General features: G+C 43.1%; 3 protein-coding genes across 7 annotated transcripts in view; 1 reads left to right on the top strand and 2 right to left on the bottom strand.

Moving 5' to 3' along the window:
- Positions 1–1,891: 1,891 nt before the first annotated feature.
- On the bottom strand, positions 1,892–16,106 carry LOC310874923 (kelch-like protein 24). Of its 4 annotated transcripts, XM_083787847.1 has the most exons (16): positions 16,072–16,106; positions 15,892–15,974; positions 13,534–13,672; positions 11,895–11,968; positions 10,821–10,934; positions 9,962–10,126; positions 9,177–9,311; positions 8,899–9,090; positions 8,562–8,705; positions 8,008–8,167; positions 7,226–7,375; positions 6,212–6,349; positions 4,920–5,111; positions 4,690–4,836; positions 2,844–3,041; positions 1,892–2,755 (listed from the first exon to the last, which is right to left on the bottom strand). In XM_083787847.1, the coding sequence occupies exons 5-16, from the start codon at positions 10,899–10,901 to the stop codon at positions 2,607–2,609; spliced, it is 1,851 nt and encodes a 616-aa protein (XP_083643973.1). In that variant the 5' UTR covers positions 10,902–10,934; positions 11,895–11,968; positions 13,534–13,672; positions 15,892–15,974; positions 16,072–16,106; the 3' UTR covers positions 1,892–2,606. The 4 variants fall into 4 exon arrangements, with proteins under 4 accessions (XP_083643973.1, XP_083643974.1, XP_083643975.1 ...); XM_083787848.1 differs by lacking the exon at positions 11,895–11,968; XM_083787849.1 differs by lacking the exons at positions 13,534–13,672; positions 15,892–15,974; positions 16,072–16,106 and adding an exon at positions 13,364–13,505.
- A 2,119-nt stretch (positions 16,107–18,225) lies between these two features.
- LOC310874664 (ATP-dependent 6-phosphofructokinase, platelet type-like) lies at positions 18,226–20,499 on the top strand (the record flags this gene model as incomplete). The annotated part of the gene is made up of 1 exon (XM_083787525.1): positions 18,226–20,499. The coding sequence occupies one exon, from the start codon at positions 18,226–18,228 to the stop codon at positions 20,497–20,499; it is 2,274 nt and encodes a 757-aa protein (XP_083643651.1).
- Positions 20,500–22,032: 1,533 nt separating this feature from the next.
- pgs1 (phosphatidylglycerophosphate synthase 1) overlaps positions 22,033–27,405 on the bottom strand; it is a 39,179-nt gene continuing 33,806 nt past the window's right edge. Inside the window, exon 11 of one of the 2 annotated variants that reach the window (XM_083787251.1) lies at positions 22,033–24,773. The gene's annotated coding sequence lies outside the window, so the exon portion shown is untranslated. The remainder of the gene's footprint in view (positions 24,774–27,405) is intronic. The other variant, XM_083787252.1, reaches the window with a different exon arrangement.

Below are 27,405 nucleotides of genomic sequence, written 5' to 3'. Positions count from 1 at the left end.
TCTGGCAATTTTTTTAAATACATTTCTACACTCATGTTTACGTCATGTCCCTCCCCTCCCATCTCAAAGGCAGACAATGTGTAATCTGGAGTGTTTTAACCCTCTCGGCAGGTTCAGAGTAAAACACTCTTTACTGTTTACCTGTATATATTTCCATTTGCTACCAGTCCTGTAATAGATTGGTTGTGTAGTCACGTTAGTGTTTGTCTTTGTTTCTGACATACCATAAATACAAAATCAAGTACAAATACAAAGGATTAACAAAGTCTTTGTATGTCCTGTATAGGCCTATATATGGGAAATCTTGACAGAACACGACTCGCTCACTGTATAACAAAATGAAGTAAAAAACTTCTATAGCATAACATTTTTCCTTTTTTATCCTGCTCATAAAGTGCTGTGCTCAAAGTGCAATTAAAAAGCAAACGTTTCGGTCCCAAGACCTTCATCAGTGCTATATAGCAGTTATTTCTCCTGTCATCCAAGATTCAGTACGAGCTCTGACCCTTACCTCTTTTGTGGGTGCAATGTTATCAAGAACAGTAAAAAATGCAGACTTAAATAAGCCCAGGTGAGGTGCCATTTAGAACATCTGCCCAGTCCATCTTCTCAAGAGCTGCTGTGAGAGCTTCACTAGAGTAGCTTTTCATAGATCCGTTAATTGTGGTGACACTCAACTACAGATCTATGAATTTTACGAGTGCAGAAAACTATATTGTGATCACTTGAGATTCTAGGTCTATGAGAGATTGGGACTCAGGCCTTGTAAACTGAGTTATCAGCTGGGTAAGGCTATATGCAAGATGCAGAATTTGTTGAATGATTTCAAAATGTTCTTCTTTCCGAAGAACACTAATTAAAATGTGTTGTTAGACCCAGTTTTAAAAGGATTCTGGAATCAATATTTTCTTCTGTGATCAGTTAGTAAGAACAAAATCTACCCACACTGTAGCACTCTTAAGGTGGCTTTTCTTCCCTAGCAGAACATTTTCACATGGGGGTCTGCATGTCAATTTGGGGGTTCTTGACATGAAAATGAACCACTGCTTTAGAGTTTTCAATGGGCCTAAAAATTACAATCCAAACCAAATAGACCATCTGAGTTGAAGCCAAGCACCATACCCACCCACCCCATAACCCCCACCCACCATCATCGCCCCCATACCACATAGAGTACACATATATATATACACACACACACACACACATACACACACCACCTCCATTTTCCCGTCCCCATCCAACCTGAAAGCCCCCCCCCCCCCCCCTGGCACCACCATATCACCCACCACACTCCTATTTCCTCCCCATTACCAAGGAAGCTTAGAGAAGGATGTGTCATGGTCACGTGACTGTGCTGAGCCATGACAATTTCATGGGAGCCAAATCTCGCACCAGAAGTTACATGAATACAAAGCAGTGCATGGAGCAGCTGGACCAGCTCATAATAAACATTATTTATGAACCATTGAGACCCGTGTCATATAATCGGTTCAGGCATATAAAATAAGACTTTGTTTTCGAATCAGTTGGTTTTCGATGTGCACAGAATGCACAGCACATAATTTTATTTGAGGATTTAAACAGCAGCAGGTATCGCTTCTGTTCCGGGGGTATCGCGAGATTTGGCTGCCAGACAGGAAACGGTGGACAGTCTCACGATACTTGGCACGTTCAGAAATGTACTTTTTGCTCTTTAGATACCTCTATAAAATGACAGTGTACACATCAAAAAGCAACACAGCAGACTATATGCCTTCTGATATTTGCCAGAAAATTACTTTAGAAAAGATCTGTCATTCAGAAAAAGTGTTTGTTCATGAGCTGGTCACTGAGCTCTCATTGACTGCAGTGCATTCCAGGTGAAGTTTGGGGCACAGGTCTCCACCAGGCCAGGTCAGGTTGTGGCCTCCTTGTGGTGCTAAAATAGGGTGAAAATGGTGCCATTTGTTCTTATTGGCCCATGAGGCCCAATCATTTTATTTATACATGTTATCTACAGTTACATCACTGCTCCCACCACCCAAAACAATGTCAACTTCAGTGGCACTTGGTTGTCACAGGGGTAAAGTCCACCACTGCACCCAGCTTGGACGCACATCGATACAAACACGCTGTCCGTGTTCGGGAGAGGGAAGCTGTGCTAGCGACTCCAATGAGCTGGGGGATGGGGGGGGGGGCACCTGTCAGAGGGGGGTGTTGAACAGCAGGAGTAGGATGGAGGCACTACGTCCTCCTGGTTGGGGATCCTCACTGGTGGGTGAGTCAGTACGGTACAACAGCATTGGCGTACTGGTCTCTATTTATTCAGGTTGTGGTGTGTGTGTGTGTAACGAGAAGGTTGGTGAAAGGATGCTGGGGTTGTCCGTGTGGAAAGGTTTTCAGACACGGTTGATGTCCAGGTCACACTGATTGGTCAACTCGGTCACAAGCTCCTGAATATGCTGGGAGGTTTTGTTTTGGATTCCTTAGAGTTTGACAACCGCTGGAATTGTAATTGTTTAGCAGACATGAAGTCCACACATCAGCTCCGACAGTGGGATAAAACCGCTTCTCAATTCGGGTTCCTCAATGTTGTATCCGGTACCTCCGGACCCCAACCCTAGTCACCACTCAGAATGACGATCCCTCCTCAGCTTGAGACACACACATTTGCACACATTGCGAACATACGGCATCTGCCCCACAGTTTTCCACGTGTCCGTCTCTTCACAGTAGCACTCAATGTTGTGGACGAAGCTACATGAAGGCAAATCTACATGGAGAGACACAAACAAATGGCCATGAGAGAAATGTCTGGTGTGGACAAGCAGACATTCATGGAGTAGCAGTGTCATACTTACCGCCTTCTCCTTCTTGGCCAACAGTGTCCCGACCTCCTAGTACGTAGAGCTTTCCATCGGCCACAGCCATGCTAGGCCAGTTGCGTTCCACTTGCATTGGGGCACACATGGTCCACTGGTTGGTCTGGGGGTTGTAGCATTCCATCGTCTTTTCAATTGTCTTATTATTATAATTATAATAATTATAATGCCAGCCACCTATGAAACCGGAATTAACAGGATAGCGACGGTTAGTGTGTTTTTATTATGTGCCCAAACTACAGTGAAGATTCAGTTAATCTATTATGGAACTAAGATCAGTGGTGGAAAGTAAATTAACATATTGACTCAAGTAGTCCGCCAGAATTTATTAATAAATTGTGATGAGCCCTGTTGAGCCCATATTTTGAAAAGCAACATTTCCAGACTTCCAGTGTTGATCTTATATTAGGAAGTTGGATGATGTGTGGTCACGTTCTGTTTATCAAACGGAGCCAACAGAGTCTAATGGAAATCATCTGGGACAAGGAATAGGAGATACGATTGAAAGAAACAGATAAGAGTGGATGTGTTATTGACAACAACAGCTAACAACCAGATGCTAAACTGAGTAGCAATATGACTTGATCAATCAAAGGCACTATAAAAGCCCAATTGCCATAGAGCTACGGCATTGGTGTTAAGCGTAGCATTGATTCATTGGCTTTAACTTACGTAGATTAATGGCAATGGTGGTTTTTGGGTTAACACATTGGCTGCTACAGTATTCATCCAGGCCCAGCCCTGGTGTGCTATGGACTTTACATTGAAGGAGAAAACAAATGTCGGGGCCCACAGCAAAATGTTCTCTTATAGCGAGAATCACGCACATACATCAAAAGAAAGTCTAACTTGTCCACTTCAATTTAAAAAAGAAATGTACCATCTTCCATTCTGGAGATATTGACCTTTTTGTAACACCTGCTTTTGCCTGAACTCTGCTTGCTTGAACAGACAGCAGAGTTATGGAAGGTTGAAGTTGACAGACGGATATAAAAATTAACACAAATAATATCCTATACACCGAATGAAAGCCCTGAATGTCTGTCTACTTTTAGGAGGAAAACAGTACATATTGATCCCATGTACAGTTTGTCAGTAATTGGTTATACTTCACCCCTGTGAAGTGAGCGGTGCAACTGTTGCACTGCTCACTTCACAGGGGTGTGATTTTTATTATTATTACAGTATTAGTTTTTTTTTTTAAAGCAGAGTCTTGTTTCATACGGTATATAGTATGTACATGTCACTATAGGCCTTATTTTGTGAATATTTCGTTGTTCAGGTCCATGCCTTCTCTAAAGTTCTCTGGTGTGCGCAAGCTGCATTCAATAACCAATTGACAAACTGTACATGGGATCAATGTGTACCGTTTTCCTCCTAAAAGTATACATTCAGGGCTTTCATTCGGTGTATAGTATGTATAGGATATTAATTTATTTGTGTTAATTTTTATATCTGCCTGTCAATGTCTGTGACTTTAAACCTTCATAACTCTGCTTTCATGAGGATGATGATGATGCACGCCTCGCCTAATCTATCTCACAGATCTGCTTTCATTGTCTCGATCGCAGTAACAGGGGGGGCAGCAAAAGTCTTGATCTGTGTGGGTGGGTCAATGGGTGCTCGAACAAAATAATAAACTGCAAAAGGAGAAAGTCTGCACAAAAGAAAAAAAAGCTCCCCAAAAACTTGATTTACCAGAGTGGAAAAAACAATCGTTTTGGCCTCTGTGGCCTTCGTCAGGTATACCCGACTGGTATACCTGACGGACCGACGGTATATGGTAAATAAAGTTTTAAAAGGGTGTGTAGACTTCTTATGATACCTGTAACATAGATCTTTCCATTCAGAACACAAGCAGCCGATTCATAACGTGGAATCTGCATAGGAGCGACTTCTGCCAACACAAATGTTTTAGGGTTGTACTTGGCCAACTGGTGCAGGTTTGGCTTCCGTTCATTTGGAGCACCACCTAGAGTCCAGGAGGACACACATGTCAAAACATTATTCACCATCAACAGGCTGAACCTGCAGGTCCATAAATCTGTTCCATACCAATAAAATAGAGATGTCCATCCAGTGCGACCACAGCAGAGCTGAGGCTGTTATCGTAATGCGCTGCTACACCGACAGACTCCATAAGCTGCCAGGTATCGTTGTAGGGGTCATAGCAATCCACTGAGTCTTCAACCTTCTCACTTCCTGGGCCACCTACTGCAAACACATATCCATCCAGCATCACTAGACCTATGGAACATGTGGGGTTGAGCAGGGAAAAAATAAAAATGAAATTGATCATTAGAAGTGACGACCTTAATAATAATAAGGATTTGCTTTTTTATAGCACTTTTCAAAGTGCTCAAAGCGCTTTACAATGGTTCATTCATTCATAGTTTGGGAGGTGAAGCAGCGAACAGTTGACACCAGCGTCCTCACTTCCCACATTCACACACCAATGGTGGCAAGCTCACACCGACCGACTCATTGGAGGCAATGTAGGGTTCAGTGTCTTGCCCAAGGACACTTGGGCAAGACAGGAGGAGCAGGGATTCGAACCACCGACCCAGGGATCATTGGACGACCTGCTCTACCTCCTGAGCCACAGCCGCCCTTGACCATGGACCTTGACCCTACGCTCTATGCAACATCTCATTGAGTGGAAGTAGTATTATCTTCTGCTTGAATGAACCACTGCACTAATTACTGATAATCAATATACGTATATTAATTTAATATTTAACAATATAAATGGATCCAGAGCATTGAATGCTATAATTATGGGTCAATATTGTACAGTATGAAAAGAGAAGGGAACCCGCACACTCATGCTCCAAAAGATAAATGTATTGATGACGTTTCGAGCCAAGGCTCTTCATCTGGTAAAAAAAAAACCCAGATGAAGAGCCTTGGCTCGAAACGTCGTCAATAAATGTATCTTTTGGAGCATATGAGTGCGGGTTCCCTTCTCTTTTCATATGTTACTGTTTGAACCCAGCACCTCCACGAAGTGATGTGCGTATTTTACTATAGTTTCAATATTGTACAGTACAATATGTACAATATTATCAACTGGATCCAGTTAGAACTGATACATGTTTCCACCTGCACAGATGCCTTTTCGGAACCTGCAAATTTTAATAATAGATATAATAGCAACTGATATTGTCTAGAAGACTATGCTCTAGATATTCTGAAATGTGTAAATATCTCAAGTTGCCACATATATCTGTTGCCCTACCTTTAACCACTAGACCATCTGCTAGCTGATGTGACAATCGTGAGCTTGTAGAATTGCTAATCTATTATTTGAAGGAAAAGAATAGTGTGTGATATACAAACAAACTTACTGAATCGATAGCGTGGCTCATTCATGGAAGCCATCTTCAACCATGAGTTATAGTGAACATCATAGCGCCACATCTCTCTGCTACACTGCCACAAGCCACATGCATATGAATGGCCTCCGGCCAAATACAGAGTGGAATCTATGGTGGAAGAAGAGCAGAATAGGCATACACAACTTTACATTTCTTCACACATCTTCCGTCTTATTGTGATGGTTTACTTATAAAGCCAGAGAATTCACCAAAACCAGTGCCAACGAGTGTTATAAGCTGCAAGGTGGGCTGTATACCAACTGGCTGCATGCAGTAGCAGTAGGTAACATTCTTGTAGTAATCATTTAACACCTTGCCTGTGATTTATCAGCAATTAAAATGGCCAAAAATCACTGTTCCCAGTATTCCTTGACCAATAACGTTGTGCAATGTGAAGTGTCTACTCTACTGCCTGTCAATCATATGTACACTCAACTGGTGCAACACTACGTCTTGTTTACTGTATGGTGCAACACTACGTCTTACTAGGTTTACTGAATGGTGAGGTACAATAGTTGCTCCGTAGTGTGTTGAACTTGAACCAGACCGCTCACAGCTTTTGGAACCCACTGTCTCCATCACAAATACACAACAGCTATCATAAATATAAGCGGCTTAAACTTTGCATGTGTTTCTTAACATTCTCATGAATCTAATGAAGTGCGAGACCAGAAGTGTAGCTAGGCACCATCAGGAAACTCAGGTCGCTAGCCAAATAAAAACTTCCTCTGATAATAGATGCATTTGCTGTCCCTCTATTGGCTGCTATTGCAACACTCACATGCTAATTATCTTTTATGTGTGCGCAAGATTACATTCCTAGCTTATCCAACATAGAATGAGATGACGGTTGCAATTAAAACTAGCCTTGAACAAACACCATCACTGGATGAGGCTTAGCGGTCAGTCTATTCTGAGGTAACAGTAGGAGTCGTAAGACCCATTACATGTCCTAAGTAGATTGACTACGATGGTAATCCTCACCTGATGAGACCACAGCATATTCATATACAGTTACTTCCGAGGGCAATCGTCCATCCGGTCCAATAATATTCTTCCACTGATTGGTCAGTGGATCAAAGCTCTCAACTTTGTCAAACTGACAGCCCTGGGGCATTCCCAACATCACGATCACTTAAACAAGCAGAGGAGAAGGAGCAGGTGAGAGTAGATTTGAAGGGGAAACCAAATGTATTTGGTTGAGCGTTCAGTGTGGCAGCCCCAACCCTCTGGAACTCTCCCCCCCAGAGAGGCAGCACAACATTTGCAGTCACTGAATGAATCCAGGAGACAATTGGTATGCATTTTGACACAAAACTAAATGAGAAAAAGTATGAAATCATGATACAGCCTGAATAGCAAACCACAGTCATTTTTAGTGGCAGGTAAGCCTTTTCCAGCATCATCAGGTGCAACATGCATGCATGTGTTCAGGGGCGTATACAAACGTACTAACAGTCAAACATGCAACAGTTCGACAACAAGACTCACCCATCGCTCCCGACATGCGTGACCGGTTAAGACACATGCATGGCCAGTTAAAACTCACCCGTGGCTATAGACATGCATGACCTGTTAAGACACATGTGTGGCCGGTTAAAACTCACCCGTGGCTACCGACATGCATGACCGGTTAAGACGCATGTGTGGCTCACCCGTGGCGTCCGCGTGCGGTTAGGGTTTGGAATAGGGTGTCGGACAATTAATGCCTGTCGGACTGTTAGTACGTCGGACCAAACACATGCACTATGTGTTCAGCAGAGTACCTGTGGTCCTGCGTCGGCGTGCTGTGTGACAGTAGGGACGCTCCTTGGCTTCAGAGATGAACCTCTGACAGCCCTGGTGTTCTTTCAACACATCCATACTCTTAACAACAGTGTGGAGGTAGGACGGACTGATGAGAGGCAGACGGATTTGCTCTAGAACCTAAAAGAACACCAAGTATTTTAGTCCAACAGGATATTGGTTGATCAACATAATAGAACTAGAAAGATGCAATCCTGGGGAAAATTGAGAGTGTGGTTGCGTATTGCATATTGTGAATGTGATGTCACCGAATATTGTCCCAAAAAGATGTATCCTGTGGAATTATAAGCAGGGGGGTGTAATAGTCATCGAATCAGGGGAGTGAGAAGGAAAGAAATACCAATAACAGTCTGTTTGCCTAGCGGCAACCACACGTTATGCATATTTCCAGCCAGCACTACGTATACATGAAGCAAGTGACTCTAGAAACTACCTTGCATTTAGAAGACCTCTGACATATTGATAGGCAGAGACCTCTGATGGTCTGGTTATGTGAGACTAACAAATGACTGACCTTTTCACAGTTCTGCTTGCGGGTAGGACACTTCTCCAACCACAGCATGGCAGCCTCAAACACCATGTCCTCCTTGGGAACGTTCAGATGGTCACTGCAGAGAACCTCCGTCAGCCTTTCCACACACAGAGAGAGAAACGCTTCCTATTGGTAGATGAAAAGACAAAAACACGATTAGCTGATACTAGTGATACATGAGGACACTGTTCCCAAGTTCCTATACTTCACACGGAAGTCAAATGTTATCATCTGAAGGGTACACTGGATGGTTTGGTGATTGAATGTTTTTCTACCCAGGTCTGGGTCAGTTGTGGTGGTGGGAGGTTGAATCACTGACCTGCTGGTAGATGACACTGAAGTGTTCCAGAATGTAATCCATGCTGTGGTTCTTCAACACTTTACAAGAGTGGTCGTCGGCATAGCAGTAAATCTCTACACAGTTATTGATATCCATGTGACTCCACATGTAGTTATAGCAGGCCTCTCGAACAGCCGTGACTTCCAACAATTCTGATGCTGCTAGCAGGGCCTAGAACAAATGAACAAAATGTCTTCACTAAGCACTGTTATACATGACAAAATAGAGTCAATGAATGAGTTTCATGGTGTAAATACCTGCACATTATCAGTAGAGATGGACACCTTTGAAGTGTAGGCATAGTTCACCAGCAAACCAATTATCTGAGGTTCCAGTCCAATGATGGTCACCCTTTCCTGTGTGGACTCCCTCATACCCGATGAAAACATGGCCTGTGCAGGTTGAAAAGCTGAATGGTTGGCTTGGGTGTGTATTTACATTGGTAATTGGTTAATTAACAATGCACCTCCTCACATGCCCCCTGCTGGAACATCCCTGCACAGCATCGGACTTGGCAGAGTTTAATGAGAAGGGACAGCAATGTGTTCAGCTGTGGCTGAACCACATCTAGCCAAGTGTTGTAACTGACTGTCTTGTGGACACGACAAGAAGAATTGGTTAATTAATTTGGATATAGCTTGATGATTCGGTCATGTGAAAGTGAAGGCAGACTTTAAATGTCATTCCCTAAACCAGAGGTTCTCAACCTTTTCAGAACGTGACCCCCCCAATGAATTATATTTCAAATGGGGACCGGGGGACCCCCATCCTGATAAGCACTTATGTTGAGACATTACATTTAGTTTGACTCGGTTCCACAGACATTGTGAATATAGCAGATCTACAACGCCTCGCAACACCAGGTGTTGTGAGCTTGTAGATCTGCTATTTTCACACCTTTTCCCTCTTTCTTATGTTATTTGACAATTTAGCCAATGTTTGACCAGTTATTATAGCATAGATTTTCCTGACCCACAGGTTGAGAACCACTGCCCTAAGCAACAGCAGGTCAATACTCAGGTCAATAGGTGTGTGTATTTACCTCAAAGTAAGGGCTGAAGGAGGCCAGTACACAACGATGGCAGGGGACCTCCTGTCCCTCAGAGCACAGAATCACATCACAGAAGACACCGTCTAGACGCAGCCTGTTGAGACCCTCTAACACCATGTTAAGATGGTTGGGGTCCACAAACATCTCAGCATCCTCCTAAAGTGCAACGACAACAACATCCAGAGGGACATTTATAATCAGCAAATAAACTAACTAGATAAAGTGCCCCTCGGGTGTCATTTCTTCTTACGCCTTGGATGGCAATTGGATGATTTGAGGCATTTTCTTCCAAAAACGTGTATTGCAAAAAAATCCACCTGTTGGTGGCGCTATAACAGGCCAATGTGAAATGTATTCCTCAGCCTAGTAGGAAAGTCTGTGAAAGATTTCACGTGAATTGCACGCTGCGTTCATGATTTGAGGTTTTTTTTGTTCAAAACGGGCCAATCCTGCCAACTTTGAAAGCCAATGTTAGCCAATTAGGATGGAATATGAAATATCGGACAGATCCGGCTTGAACACATGACTATAGAGATAGTGTGTAACGATTTGCGGGATTTTTGGAACGAATCTGGAGGAGTAATATAAGAAAATGTGTTTTTCAAAAGTCGTCCTCCTGGTGGCGCTATAACAGGCCAGAGGATCATCGATGGCATCCAGGGAGTGTGTGTGCAAAATTTGGCATCGACCGGGTTAACGGTGCCGGAGATTAGCTTTTAACAGACGGACGGACACACAGCCACGGATGGAGTGCCAAAACATACTCTCTCCCCATGCCTTCGGCCTGGTGGAGACAATAGTCTGATTAATGTTACTGATCTGGTAATGATGCTTGAAAACAGTCACTCACACTGTCAGTGTCCAGTCTCATCCTCATGGCAGCCTGTGGTGATTTACTTTGGCGGGCAGCATCCAGGATGGTGTCAGCCATGGCTGAGGTGAGGTGTGGTGGAGTGGGTATCGTCTGCAGAGAGAACAGAACGCACAACATTACTGTTACATGTGGCTTAACTCTGAAGAACATGATTCAACTTTCTTCATATTTTGATTGCCTGTTGATTACAGTAATTTAATTCAACTCAGGCTGAACATTAGTCAAATTAGGTTGTAATACTCATAATGTGGTAAGATGTGAGAAAATTGAGTATTGGAGTTACTTTGACACCACATTTAAAATGCAAAAAAATACAGCTTATTGACTTATTAGCTTATTGTTGTTGTCTGATATAGTGAAGTTTTATTTAATCCGGTGATATTTATTGAGCATATCAAGTACTTTTTTGTAATATATTGCCTACTTAAACTTAACAGTTTTAACTGGGAGCTTCCCAGTACAGCCAGTCTTCTACGGATGGCCATTGAACCAGTTTGAGTATCAGAGTTCTTTCTCCGTGTTACTTGTTTGACAAATTAACAAGGAAATGTTTCTCAGATAGTACAAACAACTGGTAAGCATCATTATGCTTCCTATGCATTGTGGCAGTAAACATGTCAGCTACACACATCCTATACTCTTCTCCCTCCTGGCTTCCAAGCTGTGGAATAAATGCTATGTAGAGATATGCTGGTATTTATGCTTTTTTAGTGAGTTTCTTTTCCTTGCCTTTGATAGATTACAGTTGTCTGACAGGAAATGGGGAGAGATGGGTGGTGACACGCAGAAAAGTCGGGATCGTTACCAGCCTAGGTGCCCAGGCGGCTACTGTTACGCCAGCCACACGGGCCCACGTTATTATTCTTATTCAGAGTTTTTTTGTTTAGACAGACCCTAGGAGGATTTCGCTATCCTAGTTTATTTGAAGCACTAAAACGTTGTATATTTTATGTGACCAGTTGTCGGGCGACTATTTATAGGGTAGGGTTCATGTTAATCTGATCTGTAATATCACTTTGTCAAGCGAGGTGTATAAATACCATTACCAACCTCTGTTTACTGTGTTGTCTCAGGTAGGGTTGGGATTTTAACCATTCCCTCTTAACGGTTCCCTTTAACCATTCCTGTATTTGAAAATAAATGCATCTGCCTTCATTCAAACATGTATAAACAAAGCGTGATTTCTTTCTACGTCCGAGCATAGACATGGTAACGCCCCACAGGCCTCTGATTGGCCTACAGACACTGCCCGTCTTGCCTGTCCTCCGAGATGACTTTAATTTTTGTATAAGAGGCAAACCAATATTGTTTGTACCGTTTGCTTTGATTGAATAATTGAGTGCACAACTGATTTGGCTGTGTTCTAAATTAAAGTGTTAGTGTTGATTATCTTGTATTAATCTAGTAAACTAATACAAAAAAGATAAAGATCAAGAGAAACAGTACAATAGTTAGTACAATAATGTTTTAAGTTTACACATAAATAAACAGGCCAACGGCATAAAAAATATTAGTTTGCCTCTTCTACAAAAATACAAGTTACTGTCGCGCATGCCAAGCTGTCATTCTCTTGCATTATATCGTACTTGTATTATTGATTTATTTCCCACCATGGAGTAACCTCGTAGCCTCGGTCCCATCCCATGCTTACTTATCTGCAAAAAGAAAACCTTGCGGCAGATTATCCAGCATGTAACCTCGCCTCACCAGGCTTTCCACCACCTCGGAGGAAAGCCTGGTCTCTGTTTCAAAAGTCTGTATGATCCAGTCGGGAGCTCTTCTGAGATCACTTTGCTTGTCCCCGTGGATTGGAAATAGGATTTAAACGGCTATCCGATGGTAGCGTGGATTACAGCACAGTTGTGTGCAATTATTCAATAAAGAATTATTACCCCTATTACTACAAAAACAATGTTTTATTGCTTAAACTTATGTATTCACTATTCATTGATTCACTAGTATACCAAAATCCATTTGAAAAAATTGCTTTCTCAAATAATGATATGCGATTAAAATGCGATTAATCTAGATTAATTAATCGCAAAGCCTCTGATTAATTAGATAATTTTTTTTAATCGAGTCCCAGCTCTAATTATTTCCCACCACGGAGTACCCTCGAAGGACAGGCAAGACGGGCAGTGTCGGTAGGCCAATCAGAGGCAGGCGGGGCGTTACCATGTCTATGCTTGGACGTAGCCTCGGTCCCAGGCTTACTTATCTGCGAAAAGAAAAGCCTGGTCACAACCTAAGGCAGAGAAGCTATCGGCGGTTGTATCCTCCGGAATATCCGTCAGATGTATTTCCCCCGGATACGATATTTTCCCGACCAATCAAAACACTTGTTTCATTCGCGGAGAACGTAAACTGATTTGTAAAGCATCAACGTCATTTACTTCGGCGATACTTCCACTAAAATCCCACACTTCCGCTGATAGTCTTTTCAGTCTTGCCCAGGGTGGCTCGGACGTAGAAAGAATTCACGCATAAACAAATGCAATCATACATACAGTACTGCATACCTCTGGTTTACTTTAGGGCGTTCCAGATGGACCCTTACAGGTCTGTAACTCAGAGTTTACAAATGGACCTGTAATGGTCCTTTTGGTTCCATGTGTACACTCTCAAGAGTCATAGTGGGCCTTGAAACTAAAAAGTTAGAGAACCACCGATGAAGTCCACAGGCACATACCAGCTCTGACAGTGTGAAACAGTCACAAATGTGATGGAACCGATTCCGGTTGGTAAATGTTGAGGATCGGTTCCTCCGGTTTCGGATCCCACCCTAGTCTCAGGTGGTCAGGTAAGGTTCAGCTGCGTTCAACAGGATTCTAAATAAAAACACAGAAAAAAGAAAATAACTGACCCAAACCAAAACATTGATACAACTTTGTAGCATGTCAAATAGTGAATATAGACAGTCTATATTATGTGCAATGATTTTTTTGTTTTTTAATTACTTCCAAACCATCCGGGTCGGCAGGTCGGACTCGTTACTACCCATTTCTAAATTGCAACGGGATTTAAACGGGACATTGAGTAAATGCAAAATGAGCGTTCTCCAAAATGTTGGTTGTAATTGTGCTGACATGCTGTGGATAATGAGCACACACAGGTACATACTGGTGCAGTGGTGGAGGAACTACTCTATGATGTTTAGTTACTGAAGTAACGTACCACAATTTAGAAATACTGTCACAAGTAAAGATATTGGCAGCAAAACATACTTGCAGTGCTCATTATGCAGAATGTCCCATTTCACACAAAAATGTATCCATAGCAGATCGACAACTCAAAGTGACACATTGTGAGCATGTAAATCAGCTATTTTACAAAAATAGACAAACAAATGATTCAAAAAAGGGCAGTGTACAACACCCTTTTTTTTTTAGTTCCTTCTAATTATTTGTTAGGATCTCGAAGCTACAGAATTAGGTAAGGACTGAGGGCCCATATGGGGGTAGCCGCAATTTTCAACACAGAACACTACATTTTTTTAATAATGGGATTAATCTAGACGAGTTGCAATACCCTCCATTGACATCCCATTGATCCTAATTGCTTTTGCGATCTGCTTGTATTAAAACGACGTTAAACTCACCAACATTGCAGCTGTAGGGAAAACGTATCCTCTTTCAAACTGCAAAGCGTTTGTTTCATAAAAAAAAATCACCAATGAGCTACTTTCTGTCAAGAAATACCATGCTGTGGTATACTTTGGAAGCACTCATTTGTATTAACGGGTCGTGCTGCTGCCTTCTGAATTATGACGTGCAAATTCGAAACAGGTGGTAGGCAGGGCCGTTACAGAAAGTAGCTCATAAGCTTGTTCTTTTGGTTGACCAACATTAATAACATTAAGGTCAGGATCGCACAAGTTATTGCAGCTTCCGACCATGCTGAGCAGAGGGGAGTTTGTCACATTGAACATATGGAGCGTTACAGCGTACAAAGTTAAAGGTTTGTTTGTTATTTATGTATCAATGGTTAACTTTAAGTTGTCAATATTTAAGTTCTATGTTACATTTCATGATGAGGTTCATTGATCATTATTTGTTTCCTTTCAGTCCTCATGGTTATGATGATGTTCATGGGTTCCTCTCACTATACTTCTTGCTCTTTGAATTGCAGTCAGTGAGATAAATTTATATTTGTTTTGTTCATGAGTAATTTCTTTATATTACGTTATGTGCTTTAATTGTTTTATGTTGCTCATTCTTAACATGATTTATTTGTGTTTTATGTCAGTTTTGACGTGGGCTTTGGAAGCGATGCTTGCTACAATAAAGCCGTCAGTAGGCCTACACCCTACAGCCCTACATACACAGAACAATTAACATATCTACGGTGTATTTATGAGTGCAACCACTCCCTTACGGAGCTGTGTGGCTGGCTGGGTGCCTGGGTATGAGCATGGTTGTTTTTCACCACCTGTGCGCAACCTAACAAACACACACGCACATATTAACTGTATATGATGATTTCGGGTACATTACAGTGACAGTACAGAGGGTACAGTAGAGGGACCCCCACATGGTAACTGTCATTTCTCAACCGTTTCGGAAATGGGGCGGCTCACCGGAATCGGCCGGCCCCCTGGACGTGTTCCTGGGGGTCTGGATGTCCCGGGGACCCCCACATAGTAACTCTCATTACTCTACCGTTTTGGACGTGGGGTGGCTCGCCGGAACCGGGCCCGCACCCTGACCGTGGTCCAGTGGGTCTGGAACTTCCGGGGACCCCCTGACGACCCCAACACGGAGTTGCACCACTCACTTTGCAGTTCTAACCCGTTCTGAGCAAAACTCCTCCCAGATTCCTGGCCCTGTTGCGCCCCTCACTATACCGCTTATTGAGAATTTACGTCAGACGGGATTAAAACACTTCTTTATTGAAAAGTATGGACTAATACATTGAACAAAGACGTTAAGTTAACATTTGGGGCTCGCCGGTAAGCAACTTATATTTGGGGAGGGGATCTAAGACTCGTACAAATGTCAACATAATTGATAACATACTCTGATAATCTACGAGTGATTCGGGGGCTAACCTCGCAGCTGGGTGCACGATGCAGCAACAACGGGGGCATTAGTCCAAGCCTGTGTCCATGTACAAAAGACAGCCACGTTACAGCTGTAAAGAAATGACTAGTGAATCAAATGTACATATTAACAAATAGATTAGAATATTATCTTTCAAACGTATGAACTTAAGAGTAAGACAAACAAACCTCACTCGAATCCCGCATCTGTCCTGTTGTTCAAATGGAGGAAGTGTAGTGTTTATGTAGTGTCCCCCTGGCTGCCACGACCCCACACCATTGGTTCCGGGCAGAAACATAAAACTCTTTAGTTTCCACAGTGGTGACGGCAACGAAACAAAACCACTTTCCAAGAAATACATCATATAAACAGTCAAATAAATATTGAAATAAAATACAAAATTAGGGCAATTCAGTCTTCGTTTGAGTTGTCCAATACGTTTCATGCTACAATTTATTGCTGCTGATCACAGGTTTCAGTGTGTAAAAAGGATGGGTCAGTCAGGGACTCGAGAGGTAGCGGCATGTGTTGCCATGCCAAAGCGGTTTTCTATAACTTCCATATCCTACCTGGAATTCAAATCTACCTCCCAACGTGCAGAAAGATTTATAGTCTGTTTTATGCAATATCTCGAATCAACCAGTAGATGTCCTACCTGACCTCTGTCAATGTCTAGAAGAGAGTAGGGACTCTAGAGATCACCTCTGTTCCAAGAACCACTGATCTGTTAGTTCAGTTGTATTAACACATGTACACACACTTATACATTTACACACACTTGCAATGCTTAAATGATCTCTCTCTAGTGACTAGAGAGATAATTCAATGTCCTGTTGCTACTGTATGTGTGTAATGTATACCGTATTATAGTATACAACTATACACATGTGCAGTAGCAACTAGCAACAGGACAGGTCAGATATTCCTGTTGTTTATGTTATGTAAAGTCAGTTAATATGTTTATCGTATAAGTTAAATGCCCTGGCCTGCATAAGCACTGCATTAACAAGACAAGGTTAATTAGTTTGTTTGACTTGTGATATAATATCTTACAATAACACATCTTTAATCTGGATACTGTGGATAGTCAACAATAGTTGTAAATATTAACTCTTTATAACGTTCATTGACACTAGTAGTAGGCTACACCATCAGGCAAGAATTCCGATTTTACATCAAGGTTTAATCCACATTATTGGAATTGGAAGAATTGTTTTTTTAAATAAATCTTCTCCCTGGCACAGAATATTTTAAGATGGGGGTCCCTGACATGAAAAAGATTCAGAACCATTGTTTTGGAAACACTTTAAGTTGTTAATGGAACTGTCATTTGGCCACAAAACGGAGTAAATATTCACCCGTAAAGACTCTCAATGTGTTATCATCATCATCTCTAACTGCATTGTTCCACAGTTACACTGATCTTCCCAGGTAATATCTTAAGAGGGACAATATTATCATCATCAGTGAGAATGAATGGAAAGTGAGTGTTTTTCAGTGAAAGTGTGTGTGAAGGTATGTATGTGTGTGTACCAGGATCACAGCATGGATGGCAGCTTTCCAGTCCAGCTGGACTCTGATCCTCTGAGGTTTCCGTTTCAATGAGACTGACCCTGAAGTCTGGAGTCTGCTGCATATTCACCTTTATAGATTCTCCAGAGTGGACTCCCTCCTCTGGTAAGAGTCTGCTAAAGGTAGCTCCAGATAGCAGACAGTTGTCTGTCGGCCAGTTTGAAAGCGGTGTGAGCTTGTCGGCAGGAGACTCCCGACGACAAGCTCCCGTCGTCTTGTCGATGCGTTGGAACCCTTTGATTAAGTACCCAAGGTGACTCCAGACCAAACAAACTTGTTCAGACACACCCAGCATCCAGAATGTATCGTTTCCAACCTCAACATCCCAGCTGTGAGTCCCCGAGTTAAAGCCCTCAGAACCCAGGACAAAGGTTAAAGGTTAAAGCCCTCAGAACCCATTATAAAGGGCAGGTCAAACCTCTCTGGGTTGTCAGGGCGCAGCTGGCATTCTCCACATCTCACACTGGTCAGATCGTCAGACAGGGTGTATGTTGCTCCGAGGAGCACTCTTTCTAGTTTATTTTGAAATAGCTTTAATGCATGGAAGCCCCTGCATTGCTGCATGCACCCCAAAATGCATAGGGAACGACACAGGGAAAAGCATCCAGATGTGCTGCTCTCCATATTTGGGTTTCCATTCTGCGTTACGTCATGAGGCATTAATGTAATACTGTATATGTCATGTAGCGTATACCATAATTAGAGTTAATCACAACGGTAACTACTGTGGTATTCTGTTGTATCATGGCATAACCTGAAAACATGTGAACATGGCGTGGTCAGATAGCAGAAAGAAACTCTGTGAAAACCTTTCTGGAGAGGGAAAGGCCATCGCCGTGCTGACGAGCGGAGGGGATGCTCAAGGGATGAATGCTGCCCTGCGTGCTGTGGTTCGAATGGGTATACACGAAGGAGCCAAAGTTTACGTAATTCACGAGGGATATCAGGGCATGGTGGATGGTGGGGACAATATAAAGGAAGCCACGCAGGAAAGCGTTTCGGGCATGCTACAACTGGGTGGAACGGTTATCGGGAGCTCCCGCTGCCAAGAGTTCCGTACCCACAAGGGCAGACGGAAGGCCGCCCACAACCTGGTGCAGTGCGGCATCACCAACCTCTGTGTCATTGGCGGAGACGGCAGCTTGATAGGAGCCAACATATTCAGGGAGGAGTGGAGCGTGCTGCTGGCGGAACTGTTGGACCAAGGTCTAATCCACAACGACGCTGTTCGCAAGTACTCTTCTCTGCACATCGTGGGCATTGTGGGCTCCATTGACAACGACTTCTGTGGGACTGACATGACCATCGGCGCCGACTCGGCACTCCACAGAATCATCGAGACGGTGGATGCCATCATGACCACGGCGCAGAGTCACCAGAGGACATTTGTCTTGGAGGTCATGGGCATGCACTGTGGCTACCTTGCATTGGCGAGTGCCCAGGCATGCGGAGCAGACTGGGTGTTGATTCCCGAGATGCCCCCAAAGGACGGCTGGGAGGACATGATGTGTCAGAAACTGTGCGCTAATCGCTCCACGGGTACACGACTGAACATTATCATAGTGGCTGAGGGAGCCGTCGACACGCACGGCAAGCCCATTACTTCTAATTTAGTGAAGGATCTTGTCATCAGACGGTTGGGCTTCGACACCCGGGTGACAGTCCTCGGCTATGTCCAAAGAGGAGGGACCCCATCTGCTTTCGACCGCATCCTGGCAAGTCGCATGGGTGTGGAGGCAGTCCTAGCGCTGCTCGAGACAAAAGACAACAATCCAGCCTGTGTTGTGTGTTTGTCTGGCAACGAGACTGTACGTCTGCCTCTCATGGAGTGCGTTCAGATGACTCAGGACTTGCAGAAGGCCATGGATGAGAGGAGGTTCGAGGACGCCCTCAAGCTCCGCGGGAGAAGTTTTGAAAACAAGCTGAGGACATACAAGCTATTGTCTCACCGTAAACCTAAATCAGAGCTGGCGACCAACTTCAACGTGGCCGTGTTGAACGTGGGCTCGCCCGCAGCCGGCATGAATGCTGCAGTGTGCTCTGCCATCAGGGTGGGCATCTCCGAGGGCCACAAGATGTTTTCCGTCAGTGATGGCTTCGAGGGCTTCTACAAGGGACAGATCAAGGAGGTCAAATGGGCTGATCTGGGCGGATGGACAGTCAAAGGCGGATCCCTGCTGGGAACCAAAAGAACACTTCCTGCAAAGCACATCGAGCAAATTGCTGAGCAAATGCGAAAGCATAACATAAATGCGCTGCTGGTTATTGGCGGATTCGAAGCCTACGTCTCACTGCTGGAATTGTCGGCGGCGCGCGGGCAACACGAGGAGTTCTGCGTGCCCCTGGTCATGGTTCCTGCCACCATGTCCAACAACGTGCCGGGCTCGGACCTCAGCATTGGTGCCGACACGGCCATGAACGCCGTCACCACGACCTGCGACCGCATCAAGCAGTCGGCCAGCGGCACCAAGCGGCGCGTGTTCATCGTGGAGACCATGGGGGGCTACTGCGGCTACCTGACCAGCGTGGGAGGCTTGGCCGCGGGGGCCGCCGACGCCTACGTCTACGAAGAGCCCTTTGACATCAGAGACCTGCAGGCCAACGTTGAGCACTTGAGGGAGAAGATGAAGAACAGCACTCACGGACAGCTGGTCCTCAGGAACGAGAACAGCCACGAGAACTACACAACGGACTTTGTCTACCGGCTGTACGCCGAGGAGGGGAAGGGGGCGTTCGACTGCAGGAAGAACGTGCTGGGGCACATGCAGCAGGGCGGGGCGCCCTCTCCGCTCGACCGCAACGTGGGGATCGAGATGGCGGCGAGGGCGATGCAGTGGATCTCCGAGAAGCTGCGGGAGACACCAGTGCGAGGCCGAGTGCTCGCCACCTCCGAGGACTCATGCTGTGTGCTGGGAATGCGCGGGGAACTGGTCTTCCAGCCCGTCGCGCAGCTCAAGGAGCAGACCGACTTTGTCCACAGGATCCCTAAGGAGCAATGGTGGCTGAAGCTGCGTCCGCTGATGAAAATCCTGAAGTGGTCTTAGCAATTATAGGCCTTGGGCAAGATGAGTTCAATCAATAAATATCACGATTATTTAACCACTCTAATAGGCCAGTCAATCTAAGATTTGTCCCAAAAGAGATTGCAGTGTATTCATTCAAGGTTTTTTATGATCCTATATCATGGTAAATTCAGGGGTTTCAAGTTGGGTACCATTAACATGGAAGAAATGTCAAATTTTAATTATGCATTAAGTAACATCATATGTAACATGTCACGGCATGATTCTGAATCCTTTTTAAGCATTCGTTTTGCATGAAGAACACCCCTTGGGCTAAAAACGGCCATAGCCATCATCAAATGTGATGAGGTCAGCACATTTGGGCACATTAAGGGCAAGTGGCTATGGCAGTATTTAGCCCAAGGAGTGTTTTTCGTGCAAAACTAATGCTTGTGGACAGTCACCAAAAGCTGGATATAGGAGGGGCTAGTGCCCCTCAAAAAATATATATAGTGGAAATACAACTATCTTTGTACAGCAAAGCAAAATACCGGGCTACAAGCGGTTGATCAGACTAATCAATTTAGTGGATTATATAAAACCTGAACTGGTGATGTTTTTAGGTCAGTGTACCGATTTTATTCAATCAAAAGAAAGAACTCATACAGGATACAGAATAAACAAGTGAAAGGCACCTGAAAATGTATTTTCTTGTTTATTAAAGAGCTGGAAAGTCGAGCTGGAGAGCCTTGGTTATTGACCAAACACACTATAGCAAGAATACTAGAGGTCTAGCCTTTTTAATACTTTAAGTACAATTTGGTATTTTTATTTTACTTGTTTTTTGATACTTTATATTTACTACTAGTTACTTTGCAGATTTAGATTAGGCCTACAAACATAATTTATTGTTAACCAATTAACCCATTTAGGAGTTAGGACTGAGACCAGATTCTACAAAATGTCTTGAGTCTTAAGTTTTCTGAAAATGGTCAGTGATTCTCAAACAAAAAATGTCATGTCAAAAATGTAATTGGCCACTGACCCCCATCTGAAAAGATGTTGTTTCAGCCAGAAGCAAAGATATGACTTAAAAACGTTCGCTGGGAATAAATATATTCAAAGATTTGCGCCACATTTTCACGATTTTTCAAAAATAGCAGATCTACAAGCTTGTAGCGTGGCACTCTATGCCGCGCTGAGCTTGTAGATCTATTTTTCAACAGCTATAGTATAACATAATGCTTAAAACACCAAAAGGGGTTCCCATCTTGTACTTTGTCCATTATAAAATAGCTGATCTAGAAGCTCACAATGTGCAATCAAAAGCACAACTTACAAAATACATTTCCTTTTTAATATCAAAGCATTGCTGTATATTGGAAAATAAAATTGTGAACTTTTGGATTGGCCATCAAGAGTGAGTCCCTTCCAAGAAATGAAATGAGTGAGTCAAAAGTACAATATTTTGTATTCTTTCACACATTTTCTCACGGAAACATTTGAAAATGGTGGGACACTTTCAAAACAATCCATCTTGTGAGACTACTATTACAGTAAAACAAGAGTCAAGAGAACAGTCACACCTTTTAATAGTTTTTAAAAACCCACAAATGACATCTTCCCCAAATTTACAAAAAAAGAAGATTACAGTAGCACATATACACACTTGATGAGTGTCATGAGGTGATAAGTTGAGTAGAAGGGGGACAGACCAAGAGAGAGAGAGAGCTACTGATGTAAAAAGAAATAGGAGTGTGACAATATAGTAACTGCATTGAAATATCGATTTTTAGATCAAGAATCGAAGGATATTGATATGTAAACAGAAACATATCGTATCGCTTTGCGTTTTGCAATGCAAATGATAGATTGTATCAATACTACTTGTGCATTGTATTTAGTAATTTTAACAAGAAAAAAATAGAGGTTTAATCATTGTCCTTCCCATATCGCCTGCACTATCCACATTTCACACAGATTTTATGTATTTGCTCAATAGTTACTGTATCGATTTTAAATCATTGAATTGTATCGCCTTGAAATTGAATGAACCGATATCGTCCATGCATCGTATCGCCGTTAAAATGTCTTGTTACACATCTACAAGTTACCGAGCAGCGATTCCCAACCTGATGGCAAACACCAAGATGTGCTATACAATACAATGTCCAGTTCCATTGATCCAAGCCCGGAACACAATTGATTGATCAATCATTAATAAAATAAACATGCTCCAGCAAAGCGTGCGGCCCACCCGTGCTCGGCTGGTCAGATGGGTGGGCCACGCAGTTTTTGAGATTGTCAAGTGCAGTGGTTGATTCCCAAACGTTTTAGCTCAAGACCCAAAGGAGAAATTATTTTGCCGGGGACCGAAACTAGTGAAAATAGCAGATATTATTTTGTTTGTTTTCTAATTTCTTTCAATTTTCTTTTATTTCTTTATGTAATTACACAAATAAAGGAAAAAAAATAGGGAAAAACATTTGGGGGGAAAATGTAGGAAACAAAAAATAAAGCGACGCATAAAATGTGTCCGTGACCCACAAATGGGTCCCGACCCAGTGTTTGGGAACCAGTGATCCGGGAAAAGGTTGAGAACCGCTGCTATTATAGATTGCATGCACAGACACCAGTGTGCAATAGAAACCTGCCTTTTTTTAGCACAGTCTTGCGGAACATGCCACACATGTGGGTGACAAATAAGCCCTCTTGAATGTTGAAATGTTTTCCGGACATACATACCGTGTGCAATAAGACATGCCATAAACCTGCTACACGTCTGAGAAGTAGTAAACAAAGCAGTTCCACTGACTTATCCGCCATTCACACTGAGCATGGTAAACTATGACAATTTGAAGGTGGGTTTTGTTTGTATAAGTTATAAGGTCAAATTAACGTTGACACTCAAGAACTTTAAAGTTATATGTTGTTTTGGCTCTTATCGTTTCTGTGTTGATGATGCTTTGGTTTCATGTGTGTGTGTGTGTATATATATATACAGTATATATATATATATATATATATATATATATATATCGGTGTCGTGCACCGCAAAACAGCCAGCCGCACACAGAAAGTAGCCAATCTACAAGCTCGCATTGTGAGCTTGCCAGTGCTGTAATCGCCTAGTTTATGCACGCGACAATGGCACGCAACCATGTATAAATCAATCGAAAGATACTATATATATATATATATATATATATATATATGTGCTGTCTGATGACGTTACTTCTGTTTGTTTATTATTCCTCTCAGCATGTCGTTTTACGTTTGTTCTGTTGTGCTAGTTGATATTGTTCTACACAGCACTTTGGTTCAACGAAAGTTGTTGTTAATGTGCTCTATAAATAAACTTGATTTGATTTATGTAAACAGCGCACCAGATGTCCAGCTGTGTCAAGAGCTCACACGGAGGGAGAGACGGGGGAGACGGTATTCATACAGTAATAGTCTGATAGATATACGGAGTGCGGTATTCATACAGTAATAGTCTCCTCGTCACCGTTGGCAACAAAACATTCCGAGAGTCAGTGAGACCAACTGCATTCCAGATGTCCTTCTGAAGGATTTTGAATTACCGGCAATGCAATCCATCGTTCAAACAATCGTGCTGAAAAGTGATCCAAACGGTATCGTCCACGACTATCATCGTCGGTATAGTTGTGGTGTGTGGACACTGCCAAACATTTGGGTTGGAAAGATTTAAAAAAAACATGATTTATATAGTTATCGTGGTTGTTAACCATGTGCTCAGTGTGAATGGCCCCTCAGGCTTGATTTATGTAGTCGCATTGGCGTCGCGTACCGCAAAACAGCCAGCCGCACACAGAAAGTAGCCGATCTACAAGCTCACATTGTGAGCTTGCCAGTGCTGTAGATCGCCTAGTTTATGTACGCGACAATGGCACGCAACCATGTATAAATCAATTGAAAGATACAAAGACAGGACAATGCTGGAGATGAACGGGTTGCAAGACCTCGAATGATGATAGGCATTGTGTGTGTGTGTGTGTGTGTGTGTGTGTGTGTGTGTGTGTGTGTGTGTGTGTGTGTGTGTGTGTGTGTGTCCATCCGTCTGCTGGGACACAGACGGGAGTGATCTCAGAGACGCGTCTGAAGGAGGTGCACCGCTCCCAGCGCCCGACATGTCGGTGGTCCTCATCAGGGCGGTGAGCGTGGGCCACCAGGAAACCAGCACCGCCAGTACGACTGTCCAGTTCTACAAGACCCGCATGAAAGGACTGGCACCGTACATCACCTGGACCATCAACCTCGACACCAGAGAGAAGCCGGCTGGATTCTGCCTCCTGCTTTAGGACAGACGCGCACACACACAGTCACACACACAGTCACACAGACACAGACACACACACAGTGTCACACACACAAATATGAACAACAAGCAAGCAAATTAGTTTTTTATTATTTTGTTATGACTTGTTTCAGTTGTAATTTAGCTAATTTAAATCCATTAAAAAGGTCATCCTTACGTACTAATGCCCGACGTATACCTCGTTTGACTTGACTTGTTTGGCATGTGACGGCGGCATGCAACCAAGGTTTAGGGTCCTGACACACTGAAAGCTTCAGACACTCACGTCTGACGTGTTGTTTACAATGGAGGCATCGAGAGAAAAAAACCTGTTGATGCAGCTTTCAGAGCTTGCGCTAGTACAGGCCATCCAAAAAACATATTTTTTTACATTAAGTAGACCATGCGAGCAGGCAGACTCTCATTGTGATGTTTGCTTTTACCAAGTCAGGGCCTTTAACACTGCTGCTTGTTCCTCGACTGCAAGTCAATGGTTTTCATAGTGGGGTCTGGGGACCCACGGGGGTTCCAGGGGGTGCCCAGCCTAATGATTGATAGTTACAGTGGTAACAAAATGTACCCTTAAACGTCTGTAACTCTGAGATTGTAAAAATGGAACCAAATGAACCCACAAAAACAAAACAGTTTGAGAACCACTGCTGTAAGTGGTACAGTATGTCCTCTAGGGGGCAGCCTGGGACAGTTACAAGCAGCTGGCTGCCACAACAGCAACATTCATTCATTCAGCATTTCATGGTGGGCGAGACTCAGTGAATGAGTAAACACGCACGTGTACACAAACTGGCTTGCTGCTCAGTGGAAGTACTCAGACGTGTTAAGTACTGCAGCAATACCACAATATAACAACACTCTTTTACTAGTGAAAGGCCTCTAATCGGAAATGTGCTTGAGTAAAAGTATTGACTAAGAAAGGAAAGAGGCCGAAACGTTGGCTTAATAAAGTTTATAGTATCGTGACTACGAGCTGTGCGGCCTCTTTCCTTTCTTAGTCAAAGTTTTATTTCCTGCGGTCAGCACTTCCCCACTACTGGTGTGCGCCCCTACCTTTTTGTTTGTTTGAGTACAAGTATTGACATCAATACTTATATAACCAAAGTAATAGCACTGAACATTCAAAATGTTTCAAACAAAAAAAAACAGATCTACGTGTTGGTCGCTTCTAGATTGGCTTTTCCTGAATAGCCGAAGTATAATATAGGTCTTAGGTGGATAATGTACGTTTTGTATCAATAACCTACAAAGTAACTAGAAACTACAGTATTGAAATGAAAGTAGTGCAGTCAAAATCTGCAGAAGTATAGAAAAATTGACATAGTCGAGTTAGAACCTCAAAATGAGTACTGTACAAGTAAATGTACTCGGTTGCTTACCACCAGTGGTGGACAGACAGACAGCACAGGCCTTTGTGTGTGGAGTAGTAGTGGTGCTGGTGAAAGTGTTTTGGAGGGGCTCCAACCCGGTGTCAGTGCTTTGCTTTCTAACAATAGACGTCTGGCAACACAGACAGTTTCCTTCTCAGAAGCGACCAACGCTGTTGTTATTGTTGGAGCGCCACTCTGTTTCTGTCCTCCGTCAGATAGAGATGAGAGGAGCAGTGCATATAGATTAGAACGTTATTATTAATGTGTATGGCTTCCGACAGATAAGAGATGAGGTGCAGTACATACGTTATTATTATTAGTGGTTTTGTCCTCTGTCAGATAGAGAAGAGAGGACCAGGACCTGTCTTGTGTACCACTACCTGTACACAGGATTTAACAATGAAGCACTACAGCCTTGAACCTTGAAGCAGTGCATAGATTAGAATCGCACATTGACTCAACACACCATGCCCATCCCCCAATTCCCAAGAGTCCGGGACCACCAAAGATTGACAAAAGAAAACAAAGATTTAGATCTCATAAGCAAAGTGAAATTAATAAAAAATAAAATAACTTATTGATAGATCTTTAAATATTTATTTTGATTTTCAATATGTAATTGAACAACCAAACAAGTCAATTTAAAATACATACTTATTATATATGATATAAAATACAACTTTCTTTGATGTAACTGAGAAAGTTTTTCAGCACACATTGGCTGGATAACTGCACATAGCCTACCAAGTCATATAATTGCAGATAAATCGGCCAGACAGATACCGTACTGTACATAGAGCTCTAGTTCTTTCATTCAGGACTGTGAATGTGTCCTTGGTTTGATTGGTAAACAGTACTGGCCTGTTCTCTGCTAGTGATTTTGTGGCTTGTCTTTACCGTCATGGCCTGTGGTGCTGTATCAGTACTTTGTGATTGTATATGACAGCACAACGAAAAACATAAAACCACCATGGTGGTGAAAAACAAACTGCTGACGAGGCTTGCATCATCCTTCAGGGTAGCAACAACTACAAGAGAACTAACTAACTACAACAGACGGTCCCTTCCTAGCCCCAGACCTCCTCCCAACTGTCCCCATCATCTTTGAATGTAATATATTCCAGTGGTTCTCAAACCTTTTAATTTCCAGGACCACCCATTAATCCGAGTATACAAATGGAACCAAATGGACATTTGGTTCCCTTTGTACAGTGACAGACCTATAAGGGCTTTAAACCCGCCTCCCAA

Source organism: Protomyctophum parallelum, assembly GCF_964188405.1.
Source record: "Protomyctophum parallelum genome assembly, chromosome: 17".
Classification (NCBI taxonomy): Eukaryota; Metazoa; Chordata; class Actinopteri; order Myctophiformes; family Myctophidae; genus Protomyctophum; species Protomyctophum parallelum.
Note: the sequence above shows the minus strand (reverse complement) of the source record. Positions and strands in the feature narration are given on the sequence as shown.